General features: G+C 48.1%; 1 protein-coding gene across 1 annotated transcript in view; it reads left to right on the top strand.

Annotated features, from left to right (window-relative positions):
- LOC144504272 (butyrophilin-like protein 2) overlaps window positions 1-13,595 on the top strand; it is a 58,071-nt gene that overhangs the window by 32,793 nt on the left and 11,683 nt on the right. Inside the window, exons 2-4 of the mRNA XM_078229369.1 lie at window positions 6,411-6,484; window positions 7,738-8,085; window positions 11,284-11,568. Of these exons, the coding sequence (XP_078085495.1) occupies window positions 6,415-6,484; window positions 7,738-8,085; window positions 11,284-11,568 (703 nt within the window). The 5' untranslated portion in view covers window positions 6,411-6,414. The remainder of the gene's footprint in view (window positions 1-6,410; window positions 6,485-7,737; window positions 8,086-11,283; window positions 11,569-13,595) is intronic.

Here is a 13,595-nt window from a genome sequence, read left to right as displayed (position 1 = left end):
GAGAGGCATAGATCGGGTGGACTCTCAGAGGCTTTTTCCCAGGGTGGAAATGGCTGCTACGAGAGGACACAGGTTTAAGGTGCTGGGGGGTAGGTACAGGGGAGATGTTCGGGGTAAGTTTTTCACACAGAGGGTGGTGGGCGAGTGGAATCGGCTGCCGTCAGTGGTGGTGGAGGCAAACTCAATAGGGTATTTTAAGAGACTCCTGGATGAGTACATGGGACTTAATAGGATGGAGGGTTATAGATAGGCCTAAAAGGTAGGGATATGTTCGGCACAACTTGTGGGGCCGAAGGGCCTGTTTTGTGCTGTAGTTTTCTATGTTTCTATGTTTCTATCTGACATTGGGATAGAACATGAGAACATAAGAAATAGGAGCAGGAGTAGGCCATCTAGCCCCTCGAGCCTGCCCCGCCATTCAATAAGATCATGGCTGATCTGAAGTGGATCAGTTCCACTTACCCGCCTGATCCCTATAACCCCTAGTTCCCTTACCGATCAGGAATCCATCTCTCCGTGATTTAAACATATTCAACGAGGTAGCCTCCACCACTTCAGTGGGCAGAGAATTCCAGAGATTTACCACCCTCTGAGAGAAGAAGTTCCTCCTCAACTCTGTCCTAAACTGACCCCCCCTTTATTTTGAGGCTGTGCCCTCTAGTTCTAGCTTCCTTTCTAAGTGGAAATAATCTCTCCACCTCTACCCTATCCAGCCCCTTCATTATCTTATAGGTCTTTATAAGATCCCCCCCCTCAGCTTTCTAAATTCCAACAAGTACAAACCCAATCTGCTCAGTCTCTCCTCATAATCAACACCCCTAATCTCTGGTATCAACCTGGTGAACCTTCTCTGCACTCCCTCCAAGGCCAATATATCCTTCCGCAAATAAGGGGACCAATACTGCACACAGTATTCCAGCTGCGGCCTCACCAATGCCCTGTACAGATGCAGCAAGACATCTCTGCTTTTATATTCTATCCCCCTTGCGATATAGGCCAACATCCCATTTGCCTTCTTGATCACCTGTTGCACCTGCAGACTGGGTTTTTGCGTCTCATGCACAAGGACCCCCAGGCAGACTGAATTTCAAGAAAGCAGACACAATTTCAAAATTTGCAGATGAACCAAAATTTGGAAGCTTTGTAAACTGTGAGAAGGAGTGTGTAGATTGTCAAATGGACAGGGACAAGTTGAAGTAGCCGGATAGGTGGTCAATGAAGTTCAATGTGGAGAAATGTGAAGTGATCCGTTTTGTAGGAAGAACACAGACAATGTGAAATAAAAGGTACAACTCTAAAGGGGGTGCAGGGGGGGGGCGCCAGTGTCTATATGTGCAGAAGTCATTGAAGGTGGCAGGACAGGTTTACAGCATACTTAATAAGGCATACAGAATTGGAAACAAATTAAAACATGCTACCGTGCAAAGGGACCTGGGGGTCCTTGTGCGTGAGACGCAAAAGCCCAGTCTGCAGGTACAACAGGTGATCAAGAAGGCAAATGGGATGTTGGCCTATATCGCGAGGGGGATAGAATATAAAAGCAGGGATGTCTTGATGCACCTGTACAGGGCATTGGTGAGGCCGCAGCTGGAATACTGTGTGCAGTATTGGTCCCCTTATATGAGGAAGGATATATTGGCATTGGAGGGAGTGCAGAGAAGGTTCACCAGGTTGATACCGGAGATGAGGGGTTTGGATTATGAGGAGAGGCTGAGGAGATTGGGTTTGTACTCGTTGGAGTTTAGAAGGATGAGGGGGGATCTTATGGAGACTTATAAGATAATGCGGGGGCTGGATAGGGTGGAGGCGGAGAGATTCTTTCCACTTAGTAAGGAAGTTAAAACTAGAGGACACAGACTCAAAATAAAGGGGGGTTGGTTTAGGACAGAGTTGAGGAGGAACTTCTTCTCCCAGAGGGTGGTGAATCTCTGGAATTCTCTGCCCACTGAGGTGGTGGAGGCTACCTCGCTGAATATGTTTAAAGCGCGGATGGATGGATTCCTGATCGGTAAGGGAATTAAGGGTTATGGGGATCAGGCGGGTAAGTGGTACTGATCCACGTCAGATCAGCTATGATCTTATTGAATGGCGGGGCAGGTTCGAGGGGCTAGATGGCCTACTCCTGCTCTTATTTCTTATGTTCTTATGTAGAATCTTAGGTTTTATTAATAGGGACATAGATTATAAGAGCAAGGAGGTTTTGATAGAATCATGATAGAAACCCTACAGTACAGAAGAGGCCATTCGGCCCATCGAGTCTGCACCGACCACAATCCCACCCAGGCCCTACCCCCCTATCCCTACATATTTTACCCTCTAATCTACGCATCCCAGGACACTAAGGGGCAATTTTAGCATGGCCAATCAACCTAACTCGCACATCTTTGGACTGTGGGAGGAAACCGGAGCACTCGGAGGAAACCCACGCAGACACGAGGAGAATGTGCAAACTCCACACAGACAGTGACCCAAGCCAGGAATCGAACCCAGGACCCTGGAGCTGTGAAGCAGCAGTGCTAACCACTGTGCTACCGTGCCGCCCACGTTTTGTCGAAGTGAGACAATAGTTTGCTATCAGTTGGAGTATCGCATCTAGTCCTAGGTGTTATATTTTAAGAGGATGTGAATGCATTACAGAGGATGCAGAAGAGGTTTAGAAGAATGGCTCTTGGCATGGGAACCTTCAGTGATGAGGATAAATTGGAGAGGTTGGGACTGTTCTCCTTGGTTGAGAGAAAATTTGATAGAGATGTTCAAAATCATGAGGGGTCTGAACAGAGTAGAAAAGGAGAAACTGTTCCCACTTGTAAAAGGATCAAGAATGAGAGGACACAGATTTAAAATAATTGACAAAAGGAGCAAAAGTGATATGAGAAAGAAGTCTTGTTCACGTGGTGAGCTTGGAATTCATTGCCTGAGAGTGTGATGAAGGCAGGTTTAATTGAAACATTTGAAATGCACCACACTGCAAGCCTGACTTGACAATCTTAAATTGTAAGTTGGGCTCATAGTGTGGCACATTTGCGTGTACTGGAGGCTGTATATATTAATACACAGGGGCCCTGTTTTTTTGTAGACAGAAAGAACATTTACGCACATTGCATCTAATAAGTGACAGCCATTTGCTGATTCATTCTTGAGGGCAATGTCTTGATCAATCAGGGTCAAGCTGCCTAGTTTACATTTCAAACAAAGCTTGACAGTTATCTATCAGTCACCATTAACTGGGGCATTCTCCATGGAAACACTACATCAATCAGAGTCCACTTGCCAATCAGCATTCTCTTCTCATTGTGGTAAAACACTGTTACCTGTTATCTGTGGTGGTTAACCACTGTTAGTTAGTATTTATTATTACCTGTACTACCTGTATATGTGGCACATCCCTGTCGGTTCCGCCCAAGACTCCTCCCCCTGGTCCGGGTATAAAGGCGGTGGCTCCTCCCCCTGCCCTTCAGTTCAGACCAGACCAGCCATCTCCGACAGGGATGGCTCCAAGTTCTTGCTAATAAAAGCCTATTTGTCTTGCTCACAACTAGTCTTGACTCGATTGATAGTGCATCACTCATGCAATATAAATTGTGAATTTTCCCTTATGTTGGTATTCTTGGAATGTGTCCTGATGAGTGCAAGCTCAAGTTCTGTGCTACAAGTCCTTAAGAATTTTCTTTTAGTTTGATTTGGTTGGTAATTAGAATTTTTATTTTGAAATGTGAGGTCCTTTCTCTTGTGGGTATCATTAATGGTGCAGTCAGTTTTTGTACCTTGTAAACAGAGTTGCAGGGTTCCGTTTTTGTCAGTGCTCTTCGTGGGGTGTTTTTGTGGTTGATTTTGTCACATGATAAAGGGATTTGAACCCTTGTCCCAACAGCATCAGAGTGGGTTTCTGGGTTACTTGTCCAGTGACATTTCTACCACACCATGTTCAAATGCAACAAGATCTGGACAATATCCAGGCTTGGGCTGACAGTGGCAAGTAACATTCACACCACACAAATGCCAGGCAATGACCAAGAGACACTCTAACCACCGCCCCTTGACATTCAATGGTGTTACCATCACTGAATCCCCCACTATCAACATCCTTGGGGTTACCATTGACCAGAAACTCAATTGGATTCACCACATAAACACAGTGGCTACAAGAGCAGGTCAGAGGCTAGGAATATTGCGGCGAGTAACTCACCTCCTGACTCCCCAAAGCCTATCCACCATCTACAAGGCACAAGCCAGGAGTGTGATGGAATACTCCCCACTTGCCTGGATGGGTGCAGCTCCAACAACATTCAAGAAGCTCGACACCATCCAGGACAAAGCAGCCCACTTGATTGACACCACATCTGCAAAATTCAATTCCTTCACCACCAACGCTCAGTAGCAGCAGTGTGTACTATCTACAAGATGCACTGCAGCAATTCACCCAAGATCCTTAGACAGCACCTTCCAAAGCCATGACTACTTCCAACTAGAAGGACAAAGGCAGCAGATAAATGGGAACACCATCGCCTGCAAGTTCCCCTCCAAGCCACTCCCCATCCTGACTTGGAAGTATATCACCGTTCCTTCGTAGTCGCTAGGTCAAAATGCTGGAATTCCCTCCCTAACGGCATTGTGGGTCAACCCACAGAACATGGACTGCAGCGATTCGAGAAGGCAGCTCACCACCACCTTCTAAAGGGCAACTAGGGCTGGGCAATAAATGCTGGCCAGCCAGCAACGCCCATGTCCCACGAATGAATTTTTAAAAAACCACTACCTCCCCCAGTTGTTTTAGAATCCTATTGCCTTGTCTACACACAGATGTTTACCATTGGAAACAGTGGGGAGTGTGTTTTTACATTTTTCATTTACTCTGTCATGTTTCTGTTGTGCTGAGCTGTCAAATTCCATTTGTCAATAATGTTAAAATTAGAGTGAGGCCATTTGAGGGTGATGTGGGGGAACACATCTTCACATAAATAGTGATAGGAGCCTGACAAACTCTCTGCTAAGCAGCTGTAGACACTGGGAGTCAATTGAATATTCTGAAACTGAGGTCAGTATGTTTCTGTTAGGTAGGTGTAAGGGATATGGATACAGATCAGATGTGATCGAATTGAATAATGGAATTGAATCAAAGGGTTGAATAGTTCACTCCTGTCTCAGTAAGTCTGTTGTTATGCAGCCTGTTTCCCAGGGAAGTTACCACAATCCCTGTTTCATTGTTGGACCACACTGTATTCATTTTTCATCCTGTATCTGAGCACCTCCTGCAAAGAATGAACACATTGGAACCTCTGGTGCATCTGATCTTTGACTGGCATTATGAATCATTGACAGATAATGTCAGACTCTCGCTCGTTCTCTGTACCCATTGCATGTGCGCTCTCCCTCACTCACACACGCATTCACACTCACTCACGTGTGTGCACATGCGATCACTCATGCTGCTCCACACGCTGCCTCACATGGTTGATCTGAAATACTCTGCTGTGACATGTCTGCTGATTCATGAGTTTTTTTCTGGCGTTCGCGGTTTAATTGTGTCTGATTTGTTCCCGAGTTTACTGTTTCACATAGTTTAATTAGTCCGGGGCGCGTGCTCCTGAACAGGGTCAGCTGCTGGTCAGCTTGAACATTTGGTTTTAGGATGACCACTGGTGTGTGGGAGTGACTAACTTACAATAAACAAGTGTATTCTCCCCTTCCCAGCGAGACCATGAGTCTTTATCTGGTGAACCCTGGGACAGAGCCCTCTTGCCAAATGCCTTCTGGAAGTATAAACTGTTTATATCATAGAGACAGTCCTTGCATGTTAAATTGCTGACGACATGAGGAGGCAATGACTTACTGACTGCCTTGTACTATTATACAGACTATCCCAAACATCCTGTCGAATAGACTATGAGCAGTCACGGGTATTGTCTGCCACTGTGATTCTATTCCCCGGACTGACTCGTGAGTCAGCTAAGAGAACACAATTGATTTAATCATTCTGAGGGTGATGGTGTCACTGGCATTTATTGCCCATCCCTAGTTACCCTGAGAAGGTGGCAGTGGGTCACCCCCCTGAACCGCTGGTTGAGGTTTTATGCAATTGAGTGGTAGGGGACTGTTAACAAGAACGAAAGTGACGAGAGCACACAAGGTGAGGGAGCAAAAATGATATTTAAAAGTAAAATAGTTTTGTTTATGACACTTATCCATTGCTATTTGGACTTTGTTCCTTCAATATTTGTCTCTTGGTCCTCGATTTAATAGAAATGATTCTTACTGTCCTCTGCTTGAGATCTTTTCTGTTACTTAAATGGAGAACTGAACTCACTGCCATTTCTATTGCAGATGGAGTAGTAATACTCGTGACGTGCTGCTGTCATGGTGACTCTGAAGAAATATTTTTCGTTGTTTTGATAACTTTTCATCTCTTACAGCAGAATGAGTCGTCTCTTCATTTCCCTCGCTCATTTCTTCATAACGCTGGCTGCTGCTCAGGGCTTCACAGTTGGTGAGTGTGTGGCTCAGTCTGTCTGTCACTCAGGAGCCCCTCTTCCACCAGCACCCTCTCGCCATCTTCCTCTTAGGCGGTCCCTCGGAATGAAGGATGATTTGCCTCCACTCTGGTTGGCTGGTTGGGAGAAGGCTGATCAATCCAATGTGCCATGTGTGGACTCTGCCACCTGCTGGGCAGGTGGTGTTTGAAGAGTTGTGTAGGTGGGTTGGTGAGAGGTTTGCGTGCTCCCACCAATGCCTCAACTTCACCTCTACACAATCCTGAATGAACCTTTGACATTTTGCTTGGATACGTGACAGGGTCTCCCGTGAGTGGGTGGGTATGTTTCATCACTTGAGGCTTGCTTGAGGACATCCTGAGAGTGTTTGCGCTGTCTCCTGGCAGTCTCCCGCTGGGACTGAGTTCCGGGTGGAACAGTGGCTTTGGGGATCTGCTGTCAGGTACACAAACAGCGTGTCCCACTCAGCGGAGCTGGTTCTGGGTGATTAACACCTCAACGCTGGGCATGTGGGAGAGGACGATGCTGTTGGACCATATTCCTTGCCACTGAATTTGGAAGATGTTGAGAAGGCGACATGGGTGACACTTCTCCAGTGCTTTCGGATGCCTGCTGTAGGTTGTCCATGTCTCCAAAACATACAGAGGAGCGCGGATTACTGTGTTACTGACTGTGTCTCTACTGATATTCATCCAGCTCCCTTACACTGTCACTCAGTAACCCCTCTCCCCCCAGCACACTGCGTTACTGACTATATCTCTACTGATAATCCAGCTCTCTCACACGGTCACTCTGTAACCCCTCTTTCCCCCAGCACCCTGTGTTACTGACTGTATCTCTACTGATGTTAATCCAACTCTCTCTCACTGTCACTCAGTAACCCCTCTCCCCCAGCACCCTGTGTTACTGACTGTATCTGTAGTGATGTTAATCCAGCTCCCTCACACTATCACTCAGTAACCCCTCTCCCCCAGCACCCTGTGTTACTGACTGTATCTCTACTGATGTTAATCCAACTCTCTCTCACTGTCACTCAGTAACCCCTCTCCCCCAGCACCCTGTGTTATTGACTGTATCTGTAGTGATGTTAATCCAGCTCCCTCACACTATCACTCAGTAACCCCTCTCCCCCCAGCACCCTGTGTTACTGACTGTATCTGTACTGATGTTAACCCAACTCCCTCACATTTGTTAATATCTGAGGCCCTGGTTAAAACCGAGCAGTGATCTGACACCATGTTTGTTACAGATGATTTGAAGGTTAACTGTGAGGGGGACCAAATCACAGTGAAGCTTGGAAGAGATCTTGTTATTGGCTGCAGTTACCATCCTGTGGATGAATCCAGACCCATTGCTTTGTACTGGATGAAGGTGGAGACTGTGGTGACAATCTATAATTACACAATGAGCAGTAGCAGCCTGGGACATCTGGACCCCAGCTATTGGCACAGAGCTGAGGTCCGTAACCATGAGATCCGGAATGGGAATGTGTCCCTGAGATTGAAGAATGTGACTCTGTCTGACTCAGGACTGTACAGACTCTCTGTCGCTAGTCAATCCCAAAGCAATGAGATAACGGTCGCTGTGGAAGTAAGAGGTAGGAAGAAGCAAATACCCTCAATCATATTGCGTGCATGATTATGGCCCCCTGTCCCCTCCCCCTTCCCCCCAACCCCCCTGTCGCGTGCCTCCTGTCACAAACCGCAAATGAATAGAAAGCCAAAAGGCAGCAGTGTGTGACCTGTACTGAATGGTTCCTGCACTTAAAATTTATACCGACATCAGACTTTCTAAAAATTATGATGGGATGTGGGCGTCGCCGGCTCAGCCAGTGTTCATTGCTCATTGCTCATTTCTAGTTATCTTTCAGAAGGTGGTGCTGAGTTGCCTTCTTGAACCATTGCAGTCCCTGAGGTGTGGGTACATCCACAGTGCTGGTACGGAGAGCGTTCCAGGATTTTGACCCAGTGACAGTGAAGGAATGCCGATGTATTTTCAAGTCAAGATGATGAGTGGCTTGGAGGGGAAGTTGCAGGTGGTGGTGTTCCCTTGTCCTTCCAGATGGTAATGGTTGAGGGTTTGTAAGCTGCTGCCTACGAAGCAGTGGTGACTCCCTGCAGTGCATCTTGTAGATGATACACACAGCTGCTACTGTTTGTTGGTGGTGCCCAGTGGGCATTATTAAGGTGCCAGGCTGGCAGTGCCAAGATGCCAGGCTGGCACTACCCAAGGGGCACCCCCACCTTGCCCTCAGCCTCACCGGGGGCCCTCAGTGGCCTCCGGTTCCACCGGCGAGGCCAAGATGACTGTTCCCCATTCATGGGGAGCAGGTGTTTTCTCGCCGGAGAGAACCTCTCCCGGTGAGGCCAGAAAGGCAAGCGAACCCGGAGGATTGATCGCCGGACTCACTAAACAGATGCAAATCTTCATTTCAATAAATTTAAATACATTATTCAGCCTCTCGCCAGAGAGGCTGACCTTGCCAGAATTCTGGCTCCCGTAAGATCACGAGAGCCGGGAAATCAGGCGATTCTGATTCTTGACTGTTGCGCGATTTCGCCGGCCCATCGACGGGTGACCGTAAGACATAGGAGCAGAATTAGGCCACTCGGCCCATTGAGCCTGCTCCACCATTCAGTTATGGCTGACTTTTTCTCACCCGCATTCTCCTGCCTTTTCCCCATAACCCCTGATCCCCTTATTAATCAAGAACCTATCTATCTCTGTCTTAAAGACACTCAATGACCCGTCCTCCTCCGGTAAAATTCCGCCCTCTGTCTTTGATCCTTGTGGGACATGATGTCTCTCCACACTGCAGCATCTTACTTAACCAATCCTACCATTTCCCCCACCCCCCATCTTTCTTCCTTTTCTAAACACCTTTAATGCAGTATATTTATTATCCAGTCCTACTGCCTTTGAACTAGGTATAGCCAGGCTTTCATGTGGTAATCTGCACCTGTAACTCACCAATCTCATCGACCACACTCTGCACATTCACATTCATCAACAGCAGCCCTGACTTAATCTTTGTTACTCCCTTATTCTGAACCCACTGAATAGCTTACAATCTCCTGCTATAGTGCTGTCTGTCTCTCCCAGTGTTCTGTAGAGTTTGATATTCCTCTCTGGTATTTCCGTCTGCTTCCCACACCCTTGCCAAGTTCCCCAACAGCACAAACAAATTGCTCCACAAGGAAATTGCTCCCGGACCTGTTCCGCTGCAGCCAGTCTGGCTCGTACAAATGCCACCTCTCCCTGTGCCAGTCCCAGTGCCCCAGGAATCTAAAACTCTCCCTCCTGCATCATCTTTATGGCCGTGCACCCAATCCCTGCCTATTCCTATAGCCACTTGTGCTTGCTGCTAAGAGAAGTTATTTAAATTGTAGTAAGTACAGATATGGATACTCAATGTCACAAATAGCTTTCATCCTGGAATTTTCCATGGCTTTGCTTATCCGTTTTTAGTTTTATACAAAAGCTCCTGCTGTATTTTCAACTTCTAAAACTTTCAATTAAAGAAATTAAACACATTGGAGTTAGGTTATGGAGTTGCCAGCTGGAGGCCGTATTAGTGTACATCTCCATCTAATGGGGTCACGTTGAGACAGGACATATCCAGTGGTTCAGGTCTTTCATTCTTTCTTTAATCCATTTTGCTGCTCCATTCCATCAGAGGTTTAAAACGCAAACTCCTTTCATCTGACTAGAAATGTGACTGAACTGCTTAATGAGTGCAGACATGGCAAGGTGAGGAGAAACCCTTTCGCACAGCGTCTTGTTGTGAGCTGGAATCTGCTGCCTGAAATGGCAAAAAAAACCTGATGGAAGCAGATTCAGTTGCGGCGTTGGAAAGAAAGTTGAATAAAAGTGAAAGTTTGCGAAGCTATGCGGAAAGGACAGGAGAGTGGGATGAATTGATTGTCCTCTCAAAGGGCTGGCACAGGCACGATGGGCCAAATGGCCATCTCCTATGATTTATTACAGGCACTTGATATGAAACACAAGACTGTATAATGTAAATCCATTACACTTGTTAACCAGTTTGTGTTAGTCTCCAGTATTTCTTCTGTACCATAATGCACACACTCCGGGCTATGAGCTGTCTGATGGTTAAAGGTCACGGGGTGGGGAGTGGGGGAGCTGGTGTTAAAGAACATGTGGACTTTGAACACTGTTAGTATCCAATGACCCCTTAAAGTAATGGAAGGACAGAACCCATGCTGTGGGCTCCCTGGGGTGGTGGAGGCCATATTAAAGGGTTCCTTAGGTAGTGGGCTGCCATATTAGGTAAGGGCGGCACAGTGGTTAGCACTGCTGCCTCACAGCGCCAGGGACTTGGATTTGATTCCCGGCTCGGGTCACTGTCTGTGTACAGTCTTCACGTTCTCCCCGTGTCTGTGTGGGTTTCCTCCGGGTGCTCCGGTTTCCTCCCCCAGTGCGAAAGACATGCTGGTTAGGTGCATTGGCCGTGCTAAATTACCCTTAGTGTCAAAGGGTTAACAGGGGAAATAAGTAAGGTTATGAGGAATAGGGCCTGGGTGGGATTGTGATCAGTGCAGACTCGATGGGCTGAATGGCCTCCTTCTGTACTGTAGGGATTCTATGTTGGCGTGGTCCCGGTGGTTTTGCAAGTTGTGTTCAAGGGGTCCTTGGTTGGGATGGGTGTGTGGGAATGGGGCCATGTTAAAAAGGTCCTGGGGCTACGGGGAGCTCGGGTTAAAGGGGTGCTGAGAGAAAGGGGCTTTCCTGGTAAGTGTGTACTCCATTACAGATGTTTCCTCTTCTCTCACAGCTATCGGTGAGCAGCCAGTCATCCACTCCTACGTTACTGACGAGGGTGTCCCCATGTTGGTCTGTGAATCATCTGGATGGTTCCCAGAGCCAACTGTTACCTGGGAAAATGGGCTTGGGGTACAGCTGACTGAACACGTGCAGACAGAGAGAATCAACAGCACAGATGGGACTATCCACATGAAGAGTACAATCAGGATAGACCATGGAGTAATCAGCAATTACACCTGCACCATAACGGACCAAGACTTGAACGAATCACTCTCATTTGTCTTTGTCGTTCTGAGTAAGTATAAAAGTCATGGGCCCGATTCGCCCAAAAAAATTCTTAAATGCTGAATTGGCGAGAAAACTGGTGTAAATCACGATTGTATTTTTAGTGATACTTCAGACTCGAATCTCTGCAGAGGTCACAATCGTGAATATCATTAAAAGCTCGGGGGAGGCGGGGCCTATTCGTACTAGAGTCTGACAGTTCTGGAACCCTGCGCATGCGCGATGGCCCCGGTCTGTCAGACTCCCATTCACTGGCCAGCCCGGGTCCCCTGCAGTGCTGCACCCCCAGCCGCTCCACGGCCTGATCGCGGCTCCCACAAGCCTTCCTGGGCCATACCTGACCCCCCCCCCCCCCCCCTCCCATTCCGGAGCACCCTGATCTCTAGCCCTCCACCCCCAACAGTGACGATCCCCCGGGAGGCAGGCATCCCCCCACACCCCCCGCCCCTGTGCCCAATCGCTGGCCTCTCTCCAGCCCCGATTGATCCCAATGCAGAATGGCAGCAGGACCTCTCACCCCCACTGATCACCCCCCCCTCCTTAGGCCCTGTTCACAATAGGCCCCGTCCCTTGACTCCACCCACAATAGGCCCTTTTCCCTTGGCCCCACGCACAATAGGCCTGCCCGTGGCCCCGCCCCCTTGGTCCTGCTGCCTTCCCCGGCCTCACCCCCTTGGCACTGTCTGGTGGGCAATGCCAAGATGCCCCATGGGCTTGGGCACTCTGCCCTTTGGGCAATATCAGGGGGCACCACACCCTTCTGACCAACCCCCTGGGGGCCCCGCTTGCCCCCCCTTCACCCCAGCAGAGTCTCCCACTAGTTCCCTGCAAGTGGGGAGCTACTCTAAACCCCACCGGACCGAATTCTCGAATTAGGGGTGGGAGGTGCTATCGGGCCCGGAGAATTCCGTGCTGGGCCCAATAATGACATTTAAAATGCATGAAAAACAGATTTAAATGACTTCCCTCTCCTCCCGCTGGTTTCCAGCATGGTCCCGACTGCGTCAGGAACGCATGCGCGAATTCCGCGAAATGGCCGACTTGCGATTCTCCCATCCCGACGCGCCAAGAAACGTGCGTGCTGAGATGGGAGAATCGGGGCTCCACTGTCTTTCACAGTGTCTGGAATGTGTCGACCTTCTCTGCACCCCCACTCAGCGGCTGGACTGAGTAAAAATCACATCAAAGTGCAGCTTGTCAACTGCTTGTTGGTTCCCATTGTGTGCCAGAGGAGGTACAAATACTCAACAAGAACATTGTGTATCCAAGGTTGCTGATGATACAAAGAGGCCACAGTGAACTGTGAATAGAGGCAGAAAGTTACAAAGTCAAATTCAGTGAGTAAAAGGGTTACTGATTGAGTTCAATGTGAGTAAGTTCATTCCAGAAAGGTGAAGGGTTGTGAGGGATATGGAGATTAGTTAAATGTGTATGTTATCTGTGATTTAATTGAATTGTGGAGCAGTGTGAGGAGCTTTAAGGCCATATTCTGTTCCGATACTGTAATCACTGGACATAAATGACAGCAACAAGGATGTTTTTTTCTATGTGGGGAAGGAGCAGTGTTGAAGGCGGTATTTTTTCCTGTAACTGTCTCAATCCTACCAATCCCAACTTCCCTTTGAGAAGGAAGAGGATGGAGGGAGTGGAGAAGGGGAGGAGACACAATGGCAGCTTGGTGCACGTCCACTCAAACTAAACTAAACTTTATTTATATGTCACAAGTAGGCTTACATTAACACTGCAATGAAGTTACTGTGAATATCCCCTAGTCACCACACTCCGGCGCCTGTTCGGATACACTAAGGGGCAATTTAGCATGGCCAATCAACCTCACCCGCACATCTTTGGACTGTGGGAGGAAACTGGAGCACCCGGAGGAAACCCACGCAGACACGAGGAGAACATGCAAACTCCACACAGACAGTGACTCAAGCTGGGAATTGAACCTGGGTCCCTGGTGCTGTGAGGCAGCAGTGCTAACCACTGTGCCATCGTGTCGCCCTGTGGTTGGGTTCAACTTCAGGTCTTGATTAT

This window comes from Mustelus asterias, chromosome 15 (genome assembly GCF_964213995.1).
Source record: "Mustelus asterias chromosome 15, sMusAst1.hap1.1, whole genome shotgun sequence".
Lineage (NCBI taxonomy): Eukaryota > Metazoa > Chordata > Chondrichthyes > Carcharhiniformes > Triakidae > Mustelus > Mustelus asterias.
The sequence above is the reverse complement of the archived record's forward strand: the minus strand, read 5'-3'. Positions and strand labels throughout refer to the sequence as shown.